This window comes from Muntiacus reevesi, chromosome 2 (genome assembly GCF_963930625.1).
Source record: "Muntiacus reevesi chromosome 2, mMunRee1.1, whole genome shotgun sequence".
In the NCBI taxonomy this organism is placed as follows: Eukaryota; Metazoa; Chordata; class Mammalia; order Artiodactyla; family Cervidae; genus Muntiacus; species Muntiacus reevesi.
In genome coordinates, this window is record NC_089250.1 from 33,535,550 (window position 1) to 33,555,208 (window position 19,659).

A 19,659-nucleotide genomic window follows, 5' to 3' on the forward strand; every position below is an offset into this window, starting at 1 on the left:
ATTTCATCTGTGATTTAGGTATCTCAGTTGCAGCGGAGAATCCTGGCAGCATCCCAAGGACCCCTTTTCACTCACCAGAAGAGATGATTCGTTTCTGCACCATATCAAACAGGTCTGGACTCTAGTAGATACTGAAAAATTGTTTGTAGCCAGTGAGGACCTGGAAAATTCTAAGGCTGTTGAATAGTCATAGATCTACCAGACTAACAGTAATGTTTATGTTCTCAGAACAATTTATATATTTGAAGTTTTTAGTAAGCCCAATATGAAAGTCACATTTTGTAAACGTGATTTCACAGAATTGCTGTTCACAAGCCCAATATGAAAGTCATATTTTGTAAACGTGGTTTCACAGAATTGCTGTTCTAAAGTGGTTTCTGGGCACCTTTCATAGATTACAGGATGGTGAATACTGAAGGACAACTCTGAGCTCTGAGTGGTCATCCAGTTACACTTCTTTCAAGTATACAGAGAAGAGATAAGAAATGTAGGGAACTCATTAAGTTATAAGGACAAGACTATGAATGAAGTGTCTGTGAGCCTGGGAAGTACCAAGGTCATGTCCTAGGCTTACCCCAAACTTTTACCCCATTAAAGCCCTAAGTCTAAAGATAAATGCTTTCAGAAAACCAGCTGAGACCTTTGGAAGGATGGTATTAGAACAGTGCTCAGATATGGATACAGAAGTCTTCACTCAGTCAGCCTTGGACCAGATATGTGTAGGACTCTTCTCCATCTGCCACACATCCCAAGAAGGGTCCCTCATCCTGAGGTTCTGACTCCCACCTGACTTCTAGGGCCAACCCTGAACCTGCTTCCTAGGTGTGGTGGATGGAGGCCTCCAGAAAGGGAAAGGAGACCTAGGAAGCAAAGAACAGACACACAGCAGACACTGTGGCCCAATTTGGTCCATCGCCCTGGACCACGTTTGACTTGCACAGTGTTCAACATGAATAATGTTATTAACTGGTATTATTCTAACTAGTTCCAAGTTGGACCTTCTGTTAACCCCTTTAATGTGCACATCCAGATTTCTGGGTTTTCTGGAAAACTGTAAGATGTGACAGCTTTAGGCCTGCCATTCGAGGTGACTGTCATCCATTAGAGCTAGTGAGGAGCTGCCTCTCTGAGATGAGTGAGAGCTTTCCAGTGCTCACAACCTACCCCCCTGCAACCCCCACCCTTCACTGTTGGTTTTCTTTAAATAGAATTAAGAGGAAAGTTAAATGTTACTCACCCTGCCATTTGTGTTAAAATTGAAAATAACGGGTTGATAGGATAGCATGTTTCAGTATATGTAAGACACTGTTATTCTCCTAGGAGTGTTGTGTGTAACAATGTACCATAAACTGGGTGGCTTTAAACAACAGAAATTTTTTCCCTCACTGTTTTGGAGGCAAGAAACCTGAAATCAAGGTGCTGGCAGAGCCCTGCTCCTGCAAAGGCCTCTCAGGGGATCCATCTTGCCTCTTCTAGCTTCAGGTGGCACCACGCATTCCTTGCTTTGTGGCTGCATCACTCCACCCTCTACCCCCATTTTCTCATTACTGTCTTCCCTGTGTCCAGACTTTCTTCCTGTAAGGACAGCCATCATATTGTAGTAGGACCTACCCTATTCCAGGACAGGACTTCCCTGTTGGCTCAGTGGTACAGAATCTGCCTGCCAGTGCAGGAGACATGGGTTCGATCCCTGGGTTGGAAAGATCCCTTGGAGAAGGAAATGGCAACTCACTCCAGTATCCTTGCCTGGAAAAATTCCATGGACAGAGGAGCCTGCAGGCTACAGTCCATGGGGTCACGGACTTATGACCTCAGCATAACATTTTGGGGAACACAGTTCAGGCCATAACCGATGGCATGTTTCTCAGTGGAGCACAGAATAGTTGTTTAGGGCAGAGGTCCGTGAAACAGAGCACCTGGAGTCATACTTAGACCTTGTTTGCTCTCTCCTCCGGGCAGTTGCTCACCCTCTCAGTGCCGCCTCCCCCTCATCTGCAAAGTGAGGATGAGGGGACCCACCTTCCCCTACCCACCTTGTAGGGTTGAAGCGAAGACAAAATGAGTTAAAACCTATGAAGCACTTGGAACAGTGCATAGCACATACTCAGTTTCAGTGAACTGAACTATTAATTATCTTCATTGTTATTTGTGTTTACTCAGACGTGATTTCTATGCATACAAGGAGTTTCTGTGCCAAAAAGCTATTATTTAAGATAGCATTATGAAGCAAACCATGGAGAAGGTAGAAATAAGAGATAGAAATGCTTCATGAAAAAAAGTAAGTCAATAAAAGAGAGTGCGAGAGACTGGAATTTTAATAAGATTTATTTTTCGTACAAATGAAATAATTATAATATATTAATACTGTTTAGCCTCCTCATACTATTGGGTTACCTGCATAGCCTCTAGATGCACTTGAAACTGATAAAAGACCCAGATAGGAGCTTTAGACTCAGAGGCTTAAACGTTGACTGTGGGCTGTTGAGCACAGTGCCCCAGAGGTGATATTGGAGAGGTTAGTCCAGGAGGAGTATCCAGAGACATGACTTCTAAGCATCCCACCTACTTCCTTGGAAGCATCTTATTACTGTCTCCCTCTTTCCCATAAACCCTTGCATTGAAATTATCCTGGTATCCATGCTCTAGATCAGAGATTGAGGCTGAATAATTCTTTACATTTAAACCCTACTTTTCTTCCAAAGGGAACAAATATTTTGAGATACATTATTTTGTTTTTCCACATAGCTTTTATGCAAGACAGCCATACAACTTGAAGTTTATTAAAAACCAAGAGCCCTGATAGAGAAGGTTTAAAGTGATGACAAGACTTTTTGAAGTCCCTGGATGAAATTTGTTCTGCAGGTTAGGGGCTATTGGGTTTGTATATATATATCTTTCTACAAGGTACACTGCCCTGAAAAATTAGACTATTCAGATAAAATCAAAGTATCTTACCTAAATGGCAAAAGGGACATATGGGTATATGATTTGCGATTTTATTTTAATGAAAGAGGTTAGGCTGCTTAATTTTTGGCAAAGAAGTAGTGTTGTATCATTCAACTGTTAGTAATTTGGAACACTTCAATTAAATGATGAATTCACCAGAACTTCTTCGGCTGCAAATGCAGGAAGGCCAACTCAAGCCAGCATATGAAAATCAAAGCAACTTAATTGTTTCTATAACTATGGTTTCCAGAGGTGCATCTGGTGTCAGGCACGGCTGCAGCCGGGAACTCAGATGATCTCAGCTGGACTCTTTTGGCTCTGCCGGTTTCTTTGTTCGTCATTCTCCAGATAGCATGTGATCAGTAAGATGACTGGCCGGCAGCAACTTGGGACTGTCATCTTCCCAGTTTAGCAGACCCAACAGAAAGAGAATTCACTGGGCCAAATGCCTCACTACCTGCCTTAAAGAAGATGCAAATCGACTCTCCTTAACCCCATGTGATGAATGATCACTGAGTCCTAGCCAAGTAGAGGGGTGTGTGTGTGCCAAGGGACTGAAGGCCCCCCTTGGGTCTCCTGGAGGGAGAGAGGCTTTCTCCAAAGGAGCTCAAAGAAGGGCAATGGAAGCAAGTGCTCAGCAGACCAAAACTGTAGTGGCCTCAGACTGACACACAACGTGTGAAGTCATGTAAAGACTGTAGGTTCTGATTTTAAGATGGCAAACAAAGAATGTTCTGCCTTCTGTTATTACAAAATCCATCCAAAACGAAGGAAATAAAAAATTTCAGCTCTATCTTTGATAAAATGTCGATGACATCAGTAACCCTAATCCACTAACGTGAACAGAAAGTTGTGATGCTGTGACTTAGCAGAGAAAGGTGAAAATCTGAGCTCCCACAGAGGAGAGTAACAGGAAAGGAAACAGTTTTGCCTTGCAGAACCTTGGAGGTCCCCTGATTACAGTTATCAGGTCAGGCTGTAGGAGTAGTTAGAAACACAGAATCAGTTGAAAGTCTGTAAAAGGACCAGTTGGACACACAGGTCCTTGTCTCAACCCAGCTGGGATACCCACCTTCCCCAGGGGATGAGAGATTTATTCTCTGGAGATGTTGAAACTTAAGAGAACCTAGGCTCGGGTAAATGGTAGCTCTGAGGGTGGGGTCACGTAGACATCTGCCCGGCACTTTGAGCACCAGGAGCCAAACTTTCAAGTCCCCATTCAGGTGCTGGGAGTTTCTCTAGAGAAGCTGACTGACTGCTGAGGAACTCCTTACAGGGGTTCCCCACAAGGAAAACCAGCTGGCTGCTTTTCAATAAAGAGCGCCTTCAACAAGTTCAGCCCACAGTCAGAGCTGCCATCTTGCTTTGCTAGTAATTTTCCACTTAAATGGAAGAGACTGTCAAAGATCAACAGATATTTGGAAATGCCTCCTGTAGGAAAGCAGAAATAAAGAGCAACAGAGAACTCTAAGACAGAACTGTAGAGACAGAAATAGGAAACTTAAGAAACGGACTGTAAGTACTATCTCTGACAATGTGAGATTTTGCATAGATAACAGTGTCCTTTTTATAAAGGAGAAGAAAAGAAAGGAAAATTAAAGAACAAAAAGTAACCCACAAAAATTAAGAATATGATGGCTGAAACAAATTTCTTACAGGGATTGCTTATTTAATTTAACATGCAGAGTACATCATGTGAAATGCTGGGCTGGATAAAGCACAAGCTGCAATCAAGATTGCTGGGAGAAATATCAAATAACCTCAGCTATGCAGATGATACCACCCTTATGGCAGAAAGCAAAAAACTAAGGAGTCTCTTGATGAAAATGAAAGAGAGTGAAAAAAGTTGGCTTAAAACTCAACATTCAGAAAACTAAGATTATGGCATCCAGTACCATCACTTCGTGGCAAATAGATGGGGAAACAATGGAAACAGTGAGAAACATTCTTTTCTTGGGCTCCAAAATCACTGCAGATGGTGACTGCAGCCATGAAATTAAAAGACACTTGCTCCTTGGAAGAAAAGCTGTTACCAACTTAGAACATTAAAAAGCAAAGACATTACTTTGCCAACAAAGGTCTGTCTAGTTAAGCTGTGGTTTTTCCACTAGTCATGTATGGATGTGAGAGTTGGATTATAAAGAAAGCTGAGCACCAAAGAATTGATACTTTTGAACTATGGTATTGGAGAAGACTCTTGAGAGTCCCTTGGACTGCAAGGAGATCCAACCAGTCCATCCTAAAGGAAATCAGTTCTAAATATTCATTGGAAGGACTGAGGCTGAAGCTGAAATTCCAATACTTTGGCCACCTGATACAAAGAGCTGACTCATTTGAAAAGACCCTGATGCTGGAAAAGATTGAAGGTGGGAGGAGAAGGGGACGACAGAGAATGAGATGGTTGGATGGCATCACCAACTTGATGGACATGAGTTTGAGCAAGCTCCGGGATATGGTGAAGGACGGGGGCGGCTGGCGTGCGGCAGCCATGGGGTCGCAAAGAGTCATACACGACTGAGTGACTGATCTGACTGACTGACAGGGATTGAAAGATAAATCTGAGAAAGAAATCATTAGAGACATGATCCAGAAAGTTCAGTCACTTACTTAATCCAAGAGAAAATGGGAGAAGGTTATCAGAGAAATAATACAAGACACTCTCCCAGAATCCAGAGAAGAAAAATTGTCGTATACAAAGTATTCTGTATAAGAACAAACAAGAGACTTCTCAACATCAGTACTTATATGTAAACATAAATTTTTGAAACAGTCTCTTAAGTGATAATTTTCATCATTAAAAAAGTTGTAATACTGTGACTTAGCAGAGGAACATGAAAAATCTTCTTTTACCTGAGAGTTACTGTCAAATATCTCTAAATAATTTCCTTGGGACATTTAAAATATTCCACTTACAAATTTTCTGTTATTTAAACTTCTTTATATCTTTTATATAATCTAAAGTACGCCTTCAAATTTGTGTTTTAGAGATTCAGGGTATTTTATGGTGCTTATTCTAGTTTCTTATTGTTTTATTCACTCAACAGATAATTGATCTTTTCTCAAAGCACTGTAGAGTTTATATTCCTTGTTTTGTATGGTAGTGCAACTTCTGGTCCATAGCTTTGTAGTCAGTGACAATAAATAAAACTGATTTAGAAACTCACTCGTATTAAGGTATGTGATAGCATGATCTGCAAAATGTTGGCTGTTTTTTTCTTTATCCAGCATATAGTAATTTGAAGTGACAAATGTTTGGCTCTTATTTTTATACATGTATGTTGTTATCTAGTCACTAAATTGTGTCCAGCTCTTTTGCAACACCATGGACTGTGACCTGCCAGTCTCCTCTGTCCATGGGATTTCCCAGGCAATAATACTGGAGTGGGTTGCCACTTCTTTCTCCAGGGGATCTTCCTGACCCAGGAATTGAACCTGGGTCTCCTGCTTGGCAGGCAGATTCATTACTGAACTGTATAAGGTTATCCTTATACATGTATAACACTATATTAATTATGAGTAACAAAATATCTATGTAATTTATAAAAATTGGAGGATAATTGCTTTAGATTGTAGTGTTTGTTTCTGCTCTGCAACAGTGTGAATCAGCCACATATATACATACATCCCCTCCCTCTTGAGCTTCTCCCCCAACCCCTCCCCTCAGGTCATCACAGAACACTGAGCTGAGCTCCTTGTGCTATAGAGCAGGTTCCCACTAGCATCTCTTTTATACATGGTGGTGTATATATGTCCATGCTACACTATTTACAATAGCCAGGACCTGAAAGCAACCTAAATGTCCATAGACAGATGAATGGATGAATAAGTTGTGGTACATATATACAATGGAATACTACTCAGCCATAAAAATGAATGAGATTGGGTCACCTAGAGTCTGTAATGCAGAGTGAAGTAAGTCAGAAAGAGAAAAACAAATACTGAATATTAATGAGTTGAGAATGTAGCATGGAATATTACTTTTTTGTTTTTTATCAGTGAAGAAGACAGTCTCAAGTGTTATTTTCTTCCAGAAATTAGAAGTATCAAAAGTTGAAATCTAGCAGACATGTTTTCCACATTTTAATTAGTGTGAACTAGTTAAAAATTAATTAATAGTTAAAATTAATGTTTGAAAAATTAATATCTTTAAGATTCAATGAATATTGACTGTATAATAAAATACAGTTTTATGGTATTTTTAGATGGAAAGTTTTCTCCAAATTGCATTTTGGTTTTTAAAACATTCTGAATTTTAGTTTGTAAATATTACAAAAGAATTGAAATTGCTTTAAAAAAAATTTTTTTTTCTTTGTGTTCTTTTTTAAAAAAATTTATTTACTTTAATTGGAGGCTAATCACTTTACAATATTGTAGTGATTTTTGCCGTACATTGACATGAATCAGCCATAGGTGTACATATGTTCCCCATCCTGAACCCCCCTCCAACTTCCCTCCCTATCCCATCCGTCTGGGTCATCCCAGTGCACCAGCCCTGAGTACCCTGTCTCATGCATCAAACCTGGATTGACGATCTACAGTGTAGCTCCCCTCTCTTTCTGGATTAGTTTTGAACGCCTAATGAAATGGAAGGCAAATTTCTTTTCCCCTTAAAAAGGGCTATATTTTATTCCTTAATGTACTATAATGAGAGCAAAATAATATAGAAAAATCAAGAAATGAAAAAGTGCCAAGATCCTTCTTGCCAATATAACTTTTTAGAATTGTGCTGAGTTGCTTCTGCTGTAAAAATCAGACTCTCTAGTCTATTATGGATTCTCCAGGTAATGGCATTTTGTAGAGATTTCTGTAGTTCTTTTGGCTCAGCAAGGTCAAGAATTTTAAATTAGAATTACAGAACTGGAAGGCATCCTCGTCTTCATTTTACAAATGAAGGAACTGAAGTCCAGAGGAATCATGATTTATCCAGGGTCACACACTTAGTAGTGAAGGTTGGATGAGAATCATGGCCTCCTGGCAGGCAGCTCAGCGATCTTTGTAAAAGACTCTTTGGGTTTATTCTCACCACCATCACATTACGTGCAGTGTTCATAATTTATTGCATTAGACCCAAGTAGCAACTTACGAGTTTGTGTTTAATTTTCTGAAGCTAAGTGAGCATTTAGAATTAGGAATATTGACAGAGACCAAAAAAAAAAAAAGAAATGGCAAGAAGTGTTTGGAAGATCTCTCATCTAGGGTAGAAGATATCCCTTGATTAGACGCTGGCCCTGCTCTCCAAATGGAAATCCTTTGTACATTGTTCTCTAGGACCTGAATCTCTGTCTACAGGAAGGTTCTTTGCCCATCTTCTTCCAAGCCCACAGTTACATGGTCATTGGGAAATATACCCTCTTTGGGGGCTATTTGGTCATTTCTGATAGCTCAGCTGGTAAAGAATCCTCCTGCAATGCAGGAGACCTGATTTCAATCCCTGTGTTGGGAAGATCCCCTGGAGGAGGGCATGGCAACCCACTCCAGTATGCTTGCCTGGAAAATCCCCATGGACAGAGGAGCCTGGCGGGCTCCAGTCCACGGGGTCAAAATGAGTTGGGCGTGACTGAGCGACTCAGCGTGCCGCACATACTAGGGGCTATGTAACCTTTTTCCCTACTCTCTGATCATGCAATTTTGGCAGCTTGCACATTGTTTTCAGAGTCAGCCAGCAGCTTAGAGGCAAGGCTTGTGAAGTTTTGGTCCTTGTTATGCCCTCAGAAACTTAGTTGGCTTCTGATCCACCTTCTTGCAGTTGACTCCATTTGCCAGTAAGAGAGGGACTGGGTGTCCCAGTCTGGCACGGACAGTCTCAGTTTATATTAATAGCACTCATGCATGTTAAGTAATAATGCCCTCTTTCACTCTCAAAACTATCCCGGGTTGGACAATAAATTCTGTACTGTCACTCTAGCCAAAAGAGCACACCAGAGAGTCCCACACCTAATTTACTCCTTTGCTTCCTCTCTGCAATTCCCCCATCTCTCAGCTTACAGGGGTCCTTGGTTGGCCAATTGAAATAGGTTTCACAGGAAGTTCATGTGCTCAACCTGGTCGACAGCAAGGCTGACTTCCCTCCATTCACAATAGAAAATGTAAAAGGCCATTTTTGCACAAAGCCTTTTTCAGTCTCCTCTTTTACTGTGTATAGTCCAGAAGCAGTCAAATTTTCTAACTCTGGGAGCCTCCAGATTTCTGGATTCTCTGCTCCCTTTCAGGTTTGCTCTCAAACCTCTTATTTGTTTGTTGCCCATGCAGATTTCTTTCTTGTAAATTCTCAATAAATACAGTAAGTAATAATGTTATTCTAATGTTCTGTTTTCTGTCTCTTTTCCCTTACAGCTATAGGCTTAGTTGGGCTTCCCAGGTGGTACTAGTGGTAAAGAACTTGCCGCAATGCAGGGGACCTAAGGGATGCTGGTTCAATCCTTGGGTCGAGGGGTCTAGGAGGGCATGGCAACCAACTCCAGTATTCTTGCCTGGAGAATCTCATGGACAGAGGAGCCTGGTGAGCTATAGTCCATGGGGTCCCAGAGAGTCAGACATGACTAAAGCGACTGAGCACACATGCGTAGGCTTAGTTAGACACTTGTTCTGCCTTTGAGGCTATCTCATGCATTTTCAGAAATTGAGGTATAATAATTTACATACAGTAAACACACAGCTTTCAGTTCAATGAGTTTTGACAATTATATACACCCATGTAAACCACCACCAAGAATAAGATAGAGAACATTTACATTATCCCCAGTGCAAGCCGCTTTCTAGCTGTTTCACTTTGATGTGCTCCCTCTGAGGCAAAACCACTTTTATGACTTCTGTCACCATGGATTCCTTTCCACAATCCAGTACTTGTATTAATATTAAAAACTTTGTGACTGGGACTTCCCTGGTCATCCAGGGGTTAAGACTTTGCCTTTCAATGCAGGGGTTGTGAGTTTGATCCCTAGTTGGGGAGCTAAGATCCCACATGCCTCACAGCCAAAAAATCTAAACATAAAAGAAAACAATATTGTAACAAATTCAATCAAGACTTTAAAAATGGTCCACATCAACAAAAATTTTTTTAAACAATTGATTATTTAACAAAAGAAAATTTGTGACTGTGTGACATGACTGTTGCTATCTCTTCCTTGGTTTCTCTCTTTCCTGCTGCTGGACCTCTAAGCAGTTCTCATCTATTTTAGATTTTTTGTTTGGCTTGCACTCCACTTAAAGGTAGCATTTTTTATGTTACTTGGGAAAAGCTAAGTGCTATAGTAAATGGACTACAAAAAACATAATATCTTCAACCTAATTAAAATACATTTATTGCTAATGAGCAGTACACTGAACTCGTTCTTGATCAATAGGTGATGGTCTATATCCTGGACCTTTGAATCCTCCAGCAGCTGAGAAAGGAGCAGGAACCCACCATACCTGCTTCTGAAAAGCCTCAACCTGAGGTCTGACATTCAGTCCCCTTCCACTGACATTTCTTTGGGGGAAAACTATGCACAAGACCTCCTCTGGTACAAGGGAGAATGGTTTGGAATTGGGGATGCTCACTTGGCAGCTACTTGGCAATGACAGCTCCATACCATGAACTGAAAGAAAGTTTGTTAATTGTCTACAGGTAACAAAGGTCAGCGTCAGAACTTTTATTTTCTTTTAATGACATAATACTGTATTACTTTTCTTTTTTTGTCATGTTAGTTTGTGTAGTATGTCTTTTTATGCTTTTCAAATAAACATTTTAGTATTAGAAAGTTTTTAAAAATTGCAATCTCTATGCTATAAATGTTCAAAGCAAAAGCAATTTATTTTCCTTACATTATTCTGGTAAAATTAAAATGATCACTGGCTATCAGCAGATATAATTTAACTCTTAAAAGATAAAGATCCATGATATCACCATGTCTATTCAGTATTGTACCAGAGATCCTAGCCAGTAGAGTAAGATGTTGTGGGTGGGTGAACCTTAAAAAAAAAAAAAAAAAAAAAAATGTAGGAATGGAAAGGAAGAAAAAAATTGTCACTATTGGTAAATGATATCATTGTCTATGTAGAAAATTTACAGAACTCTGCAGCTAAATTCTTAGCATTAACTAGAGAGTTTAGCAAGGTTTTTGGATACAAAATGAGTATAGAAAAGCCAATTGCATTTCTGTGGACTGCCAACAAAAGCAAAACAGAGGAGGTAAGTTTTAAGAACATTTTATTTTGAAATAATTAACATCCTATATAGCCAAAGTTTAGCTTCTCATGCTAAGAAATTAACATTGATACAATAATGTTAACTGAACTATGCCTTTATTCATATTTTCCTCAGTTTTTCTACTGGTGCCTTTTTTTCTCTTTCATGATTAAACCCCATGTAACTGTTAACTCTAGTCTATTTCAGTTTACATCAATTTCTTGCTCTTTTCTTTCTAGGACCTGGCACTTGGAAGGGCAGTGGTCTGATCTTTTGTTGAATGGACCTCAGTTGGGGTTTATGTGTGTGTAAGCACTCAGTCATGTTCGACTCTTTGTGACCCCATGGACTGTAACCTGCCAGGCTCCTCTGTCCATGGGGATTCTCCAGGCAAGCATACTGGAGTGGGTAGCCATTCCCCTCCCTAGGGGATCTTCCCAGTTCAGGGATCGAACCTGGGTCTCCTGCATTGCAGGCATATTCTTTAACACCTGAGCCACCAGGGAAGGGGTTTGTCTGATGTTTTCTCATGATTGTATCACATCCTGTCCACATGACATCACTAGCGATGTTAATCTTCATCATTTGGTGTTGCCAGGTTTCTCCACAGCAGAGTTACTACAGAAAGGGAAATTTCAAAAATATACAGTTTTACAATAGAGGCACAATATAAACAGTATTTGAATAAATGAAGTGTCAACAACCTTTATTGACAAAGTTATAAGCTTTTATTGAAATACATTAACTACAAACCAGTTTAATGGAGAGAAACACTGTATTAATGGATTCTAAAACTCAATGTTGCAAAGATGCTAATTCTCTCAATATACCTAGAATCAAATTCCTAACAGACTTTGGGGTTTTAACGTTACTACTAATAACAAAGGTCCATATAGTCAAAGCTGTGGTTTTTCCAGTAGTTATGTATGGATTTGAGAGTTGGACCGTAAAGAAGACTGAGTGCCAAAGAATTGATGTTTTTGAACTGTGGTGTTGGAGAAGACTCTTGAGAGTCCCTTGGACTGCAAGGAGATCAAACCAGTCAATCCTAAAGGAAATCAATCCTGAATATTCATTGGAAGGGCTGATGCTGAAGCTGAAACTCCAATACTTTGGACACTTGATATGAAGAGATAACTCATTGGAAAAGACCCTGATTCTGGAAAGGACTGAGGACAGGAGGATAAGGTGACAATGGGGGTCAAGATGGTTGGATAGCATCACTGACTCAATGGACATGAGTTTGAGTAAGCTCTGGGAATTGGTGATGGACAGGGAAGCCTGGCATGTTGCAGTCAGTGGGGTCACAAAGAGTCAGATGTGACTGAGCAACTTAACAACAACAACTACTAATAGTAGTATTATTCATCTTTATTGTTGTTATTTTGGTGATACTTAATGTTGTAATTCTGAACTTATATGGTAAAGGAGTGGTGCAAAAATTGTGAAGGCAAAGTGTCTTTCTTGCCTTTTATTGTGACTTAATATGAAATTATAATAATTAAGCCAGTGTATGGTACAAAGATATACAAATTGTCCAATAGAAAGAATTGAGAATTCAGAAGCAGATCCATCTATATATGGGGCCTAGATTTATAACAAACCTGGTATTATAGACCATTGGGGGAAAGGCTGGACAGATTTTTCAGTGTATCAAGTTGGGGCAAGAGATGCTCATGTGAAAGAGTATGTTATTTAATTCCTATGTCATATCACACACAAAATGGGAAATGGTTCAATTATAAGTTACAAATGAATAGTTATAGTTAAGTTTAATTATAAAATTAGAGGGCTTGTCTGGTGTCTCAGACAGTAAAGAATCTGCCCACAATACGGGAAACAGGCTCGATCCCTGGGTTGGGAAGATCCCCTGGAGGAGGGCATGGCAACCCACTCCAGTATTCTTGCCTAAAGAATCTGCTTGGGCAGAGGAGCCTGGTGGGCTGCAGTACATGGGGTCACAAAGAGTCGGACATGACTGAGCGACTAAGCACACACACACAGTCAGAAGCACAATTCAGAAAAAAACAGTTAAAGAAAAAACTACCAAAGGAATGTAAACAAGATTGGAAGGAGTGCAAAGGAAAAGAAATGACATGAAAAAAAAAAAATGAGGTCATAGAGATGAGTGAGCCAAGTCAAATACACATTGAAAAGATGATGTAATACCTGTGATTTTAAAATATCAGTGTTTATAATATGCCAGAACTGCATCATTTATTAACTTTCTTTTTTATCTTCAGTTACATGCCAGAAATCCAAAAGTGATCAGTTATTTCAGTGATCTGTCTACTGGCAACTCCATTACTCAGTCATTTTTGGAAAGCAAAGAGTTGGAAACATCTGACTTTGAAAGGGATTTATTTTCACTTTCTCAATTTGGGGAAGTTTATCAAAAGGGCTTAACTAAGATTTACCAAATGACTATTTTATTTATTACTCTTACTTAGAGGCACCTTGTTTAGCCCAATCTGCTTACTAAGTGTTATTTAGGAAAATGAATTTTAATATATTTTTACTAACATGCGGTGGATTTTTAGAGAAAGTTTTTGTCTTAACATGTATCTGAAATGTGCTTTTATCATCAGCACCTTGAAGCTATAATGTACATCACTCAATTTAGGGAAAATGATTGCCATTTAATCGAATTGACAAAGCTTTGTCAATTTTAAACTCATCTTCCAAATCAGGCTTCCTTCTGTCAGTAAAAATCCAACTTGATTTTTCAGCCCAAATAAATATATTAATGTATGTCTCCATGGCAACCATCACACAGCTGAATTCTAATTCTAATATAGATAAATAGATAAGCACAGAGACTTACCACGTGTTGCCTGGATACGGTGATACTGCTGCCTTCAAGATTTCTTGCTTTGCACTCACTAAAGTCTCCCAGAGTTGAGTTGTGTATCTTTTACAATAATAGAAGTATTGGAAGGTAAGGTCCTTAAGTAAAAACACTCTCATTACTGCTTCATTCTACTATGTTTCTGAATTTGTAATATACTAACATGGGCCCACATACTCCGTCCCTTAATAAAATATGTATGTTTTTTGTATGATGGGGAGAGAGCAAATCCTTATTGTGATGCTTTGATTAAAGGAACATTTACAGGTTTGGCTTTCTGGAGGGTTTTTACATTCCAGGGCAGTGCACTAGCCAGGATTAGTGAGTGGTCTTCATTCCTTTTGTAAAGTGGGTGATTCTGAAGGTGGGGTAGAGAAGAAGCCTGGCGTGGTAACTTAGCTTCAGGTACATTGCAGAAAGGATCAGTAATAGGAAGATGAAGATCTGGAATTTGATTGCCTTTGAACAATCTGTGCCCACATATCTCTTAGTCATCATACGGTTCCAGTTTGTAGACTGTTGATACTGAAGACAGAAAGAGCAAGTCCATCATATTTGTAATTGTAAATACAAGACACCCAAACTAATGAAATAAATCCCATTTTTAGAGAGTAAGCTCTTCTGAAATAAAAGACAACTAGACCCTGCATATTCAAGGGGCATCCTGTGTGTCGGTACCGAGTAAAATTGCTGGACATCAGAGGTCAAGAGCCATTCCTTTTGGGAGCCAGGCAGATAGGTTGAAGTTTTTATAAGGGGGAAATTATATTGTCTTCAACCTTCAATCAGTGCAAGAAAATGGAATATACTTTAAAGATTTGGAAGAAAAATTAAGTAACTTAGAGATTTTTATATCTTAGTCTAAACAATCCTCCAAGTAGAAGTCAATGGGCAAATAGTTTTGAACTTAAAATTTTTTCGAAAATTATTCCTTTGGGCCTTTATGAGGCAATAATAGAGAGCAGATTTAAAAAACAAAAACAAAAAAAACCCGACTTTGCAGGATAAAGATGTATTTAGAGCTGCCAGAACAGGATCTGGCAAGACTTTGATTTCCTTGTCCTAGAGTGGCGTGTGCATGCTCAGTTGCTCAGTTGTGTCCGACTCTTTGCGACCCTATGGCCTATATATATGGCATATGTATATATATATATATATAGCCCTCTAGGCTCCTCTGTCCATGGAATTTTCCAGGCAAGAATATGGAGTGGGTTGCCATTTCCTCCTCCAGAGGGTCTTCCCAACCCAGGGATTGTACCTGCATCTCCTGCATTGGCAGGTGGATTCTTTACTACTGAGCCACCTGGGAAGACTTCCTTATCCCAGTAGTAGAAGTTTTTTATTATTTGTAACAGACTTTGACTGATGAACTCTGTGTCCTGATGGTATTACCTATGAGAGAACTTACATATTTCTCAGGTCTTTGGCTTTCTGAGAATTAGAAAAGAATCATGACTTTTCAGCAGTCTTATCACTGATGGAAAGGGCCTGAGACAGGATGTTTGAGAGGGTCAGCCTCATAAATATACTTGTTTGCATACGTTTCCAACTATTACAAGGATAAAGTAATTAACGTTTATGGTACCATTCTCTAAAGGTTAGTTCATGATGAAGTACAGATCTTGGGTATGGACTTTGCTGACACTGAATGCTTTTATTAAAAAAAAAAAACTTTCTAAAATACATTGACTTTGCCTTTTTCTAGGTTAAACAAGTCAAATACCTTATACCTTTAGCACTTAACTTTGAAATCTCTGAATATGTTTGAGTTGGTTAGGAAAATATAACACTGCTGTCCCTTTGAAACAAAACTACAAAGGTTCTGAGCTGAAGTAAGAAATAAGTATCCTCTGTTCTTTTTGAGAAGCATTATATATTTTTTCCAGTTGTCGAGAGATTCAGTCTTAAACTGGGTTTCCTACTGCCTATACTTTGGTATTTCTAGTCTCAACTTCTGTGGTTGATAGCAGGAGATGAGGAAAAATGCAAGTCTGTAATAAGTTTATCTGCAAGAGAACAAACAAACAGTGCTCTATGCTACTGAGACTGCAGTCAGGATGTTGGATATTCAGGCCATGAGTTCTTCAGTTTGATTGCCCAGAGGAGGCCAACTCATATTCACAAAGCATACAGACCTGCCAGGTAGATGATGAAGCTTTATTAATTTTGCTTCCCTCAGAAGAAAAAGAGAATGGTGCAGCAACTTCTTGAGTAGAAAGTGTCTATGAAGGAAATAAAAATCAATCCAGAAAAATGTATGGAGATCTAGAAAAGAAAAAAAAAAAAAAGAACTGGAGTTGTCTTTAGCCCAAGATCAACAATGAAAAGAAAGAGGCTGGAGATCTTTTGTTTCTTTCACATGTAAGTATATCTGATGAAGGATGATTGGTTTGAACAAGTGAAGTTTACCCAAATATGCTATATTTCTTGATCTTACTGGAGCAACTCCCGGGATAAGGTTTCTTCAGAAGGTGTAGAAACACTTGACCAAAGAATTGTTAATAAGCCTAAGACTCCATTCCTCAGCAATGACTAAGTGGAAGAATTTAGAGCTTATTTCAGTGAGAAAATGTTCATCCTTAAGTAAGGTAGAAGTGGAAGAGGAAGAATATAAACCAGCCATTGGTGTTAATAAAGAGGAGGAAGAGAGGCAAGTGAGGCGGAAGGTGGAAGAAAAAATGATAAAACCCAAAGGGCCTCAGACTCAGCCTTCTCCTAGTACTGATGAGGCAGAAAAAAATCAAGGAAATCACAGAAACAAAAAAGTTATGAAGCATTTTAAGTGAATAAGAAAATAACACTGATGAAGGGAAGTTAGTTCACCAAGGGCCACCCATGCAGCAGTCCATTGTGAAGGACACTAGGATCAGGACAATTCCAGATAAGAGTGGTCACATATTTAACCCCCTTCTTGCCCCATCACAGAATATACTTAAAGTGAGTGGGTTAATGGAATTTTTCTGTTCCATTTCCATCATGTGTATTCTTGGACTCTTTCCATTCCTTTATTTCACTGCCAAGTCACGGAGTCCTTGTCCCATTTTTAAATAAATAATGAATATTTTTAATTGAGATTATCAATATCATACCTATTTCCCATTTTTAATAAAAGCACAACACCTAGGAATAAAATTAACCAAAGACATGCAAAAATTTCTACTTTGGAAATAATAAAACATTACCGAGAAAAAGAAGCCTTGAATAAATGAAGCAGAATGACAGGTCTTGGATTGAAAGACTCAGTTAGATGACAGTTCTCCCCAAACTGAGCTATAGATTTAACTTAATTCCTATCATAATCCCACAGGTTTTATTATTGTTGTTGTAAAATTAACAAACTGATTCTAAAAGTTATATGGAAATGTAAAAGACTGAAAATATCCCATAAACAATTTCAAAATCATAGCTGAAGCAGTTGACTTCATAACAGGACCATAAAGATGCAATAACCAAGACAGTGTGGTGCTCCCATAAAGATCCACAGGCAGATTGAGGCAACTGAATAGAGAGGCCGGAAGAGACCCACTGTTACATGGTTGTTGGATTTCCAAGAAAAATCCAAAGCAACCCATTGGAGAAAGGAAAGTTTTTCAACAAATGGTGCTGGAATAACTAAATATCCATTGGGAAAAAAGGAATCTCAATTCCTATCTTGTACCATACACAAAAACTAATTTGAGATGGGTCATATTACTAAATGTAAAAGCTCAAACCATAAGGGTTTTAGAAAGAAAGCATCAGAGAATATCTTCATGCTTTGGAAGTAGACAAAGATTTAAATGTAGAAAGCAATAACCATAGGGGAAAAAAGTTATGACTTAGACTTTATCAGAATAAAAAAAAAAAAGCTTGGGCTTATCAAAAGACAGTTATTGTTAAGGAAAAAAGATGAGCCACAGACGGGGAAAATATATTCACAAAACCTATACTTGTCAAGGGACTACATAGGTAAAGAATTCATACAACTCCATAACAAAAGCACAGGTGACCAGAAATGAAAAAGTGGGGTAGGGGGACAAATGATTTGAAAAGACACTTCATAACACTAGCACTCCACAACGGAAGATATTGGGATGGTCAGTAAGCCTATACTCAGCAGGGAAATGATGAGCAATTTAAAATGATGAGATGCCCAACATCATGGCTGAAATTAAATAGCTTGGTAACACCAAATTTTAACAGGGATGTAGAGCAACTGAAAGTCTTATACACTGTGCAAGAGGGTTAAATGGTACAACGTCTTAGGAAAAAGATTTGTAAGTTTCTTAAAAAGCTAGATGTATACTTTCCTGATGACTCAGCAGTTCTACTCTTAGATATCTATCTACCCAAGAAAGAGGAAAATATAAGTTCACAAAATAAGATGTACACAAGAAGTACATAATATATGTAACTTCATTCATAGTAGCCAAAAACTAGAGGCAGCCCCCAGGTGTCCGTGAGTAAGAGAATGGATAAGCAGACTGGTGTACTCATAAAGTGGAGTACCGCCCCAAGAGAAAGAAGGTGCTGATACCAGCAACAGCATGGATGAATCTCATCATACCTAACTGAAAGAAACCTTATTCGAAAGAATACATAGAGTGTTTCTCCATTTTTATGAAGGTTTAGAACAAGCAAAATTTGTCTGTGAGAGAAAATAATAAGGGTGTTTGCATCCAGGGAATGGTGCAGGGAATGACTGGAATGTTTATGAAGGCACTTTCTTTGAGGTGTGATTATGGTTTGGGTTATAAGATACATACATTTGTAAAAACTCATGGAATGGTACACTTAGGATTGGTACATGTTGCATGCAAATTTTGCTCCAAAAGAGAGGGGGGAAAAACAGCTTTAAAAAATATTTCAAGGAGATGCTATTTTATATCCTCCAGATTGGAGAAAGTGGTGGCAAGGCAGTGGGGCCCCCAACCCCTTTGACCCCTCTGGTGGTATCAGTTGGATCAACCATGAAACAGTTTGTCAGTATTAACAACTTGTGCGTGTACAACAATAGTTCTACTCCGAGGGGTAAAAGCTCTTGCAAACATACACAGAGAAACTCGTATGACAGTGTTCCTGAAAATCAGAAAGAACTTTAGTAGCCATCAGCAAAAGAAGACGTAGATTGTCCGATATTGAAACATACCACCACAGATGAACCTCATGAACATATGAAAATGATATGATTTGAACCGATATAATTCCATCCCAGATCTTGCAAAATCACACAGTAATTTGATTAGGGATACCTATGGTAACACTAGAAAGGAAAGCGGGGGGATAAAGTTCAGGGTGTTTGGATAGAAGGCGTGGCAAGAAGGAGTGGGATTGGAATGGGAAAGGCTGAAAAACCGACTTCAGAATTATTAGCAATGTTCTGTTCCCTGAACTCAGTAGTGGCAAGACAGGTGTTCATTTTATTAATTTTCTTTACAACTTACACATACGTTAAAATGTTGTTTGGTATATATTTGATATTTAGTAATAATTTCATGAAAGAGAATGTGATTTTTATTTTATTTTGAACCATGTTTATGTGTCCAGTTCAGTGGCACTGAGTGCATTCACATTGTTGTGCCATTCTCACAATCATGCATTTTCCAAATTTTTACCTTCCTAAACAGAAACTCTGTACCCATCAAACACTGACTTCCCATCCTCCCCCTCCCCACCCCTGGCCCCTGGCATCTACCAGTATACTTTCTGACTCTGAACT

At 38.9% G+C, this 19,659-nt stretch overlaps 1 protein-coding gene across 8 annotated transcripts in view; it reads left to right on the forward strand.

Moving 5' to 3' along the window:
• The window catches only part of ZNF438 (zinc finger protein 438), a 185,082-nt gene that overhangs the window by 96,190 nt on the left and 69,233 nt on the right, over positions 1-19,659 (forward strand). For 7 of the 8 annotated variants that reach the window (XM_065921222.1, XM_065921226.1, XM_065921225.1 and 4 more), the window contains one exon: positions 19-112. The exons of the other annotated variant lie outside the window; for it this stretch is intronic. In XM_065921222.1, the coding sequence (XP_065777294.1) occupies positions 19-112 (94 nt within the window). The remainder of the gene's footprint in view (positions 1-18; positions 113-19,659) is intronic. 8 annotated transcript variants of the gene reach the window in all.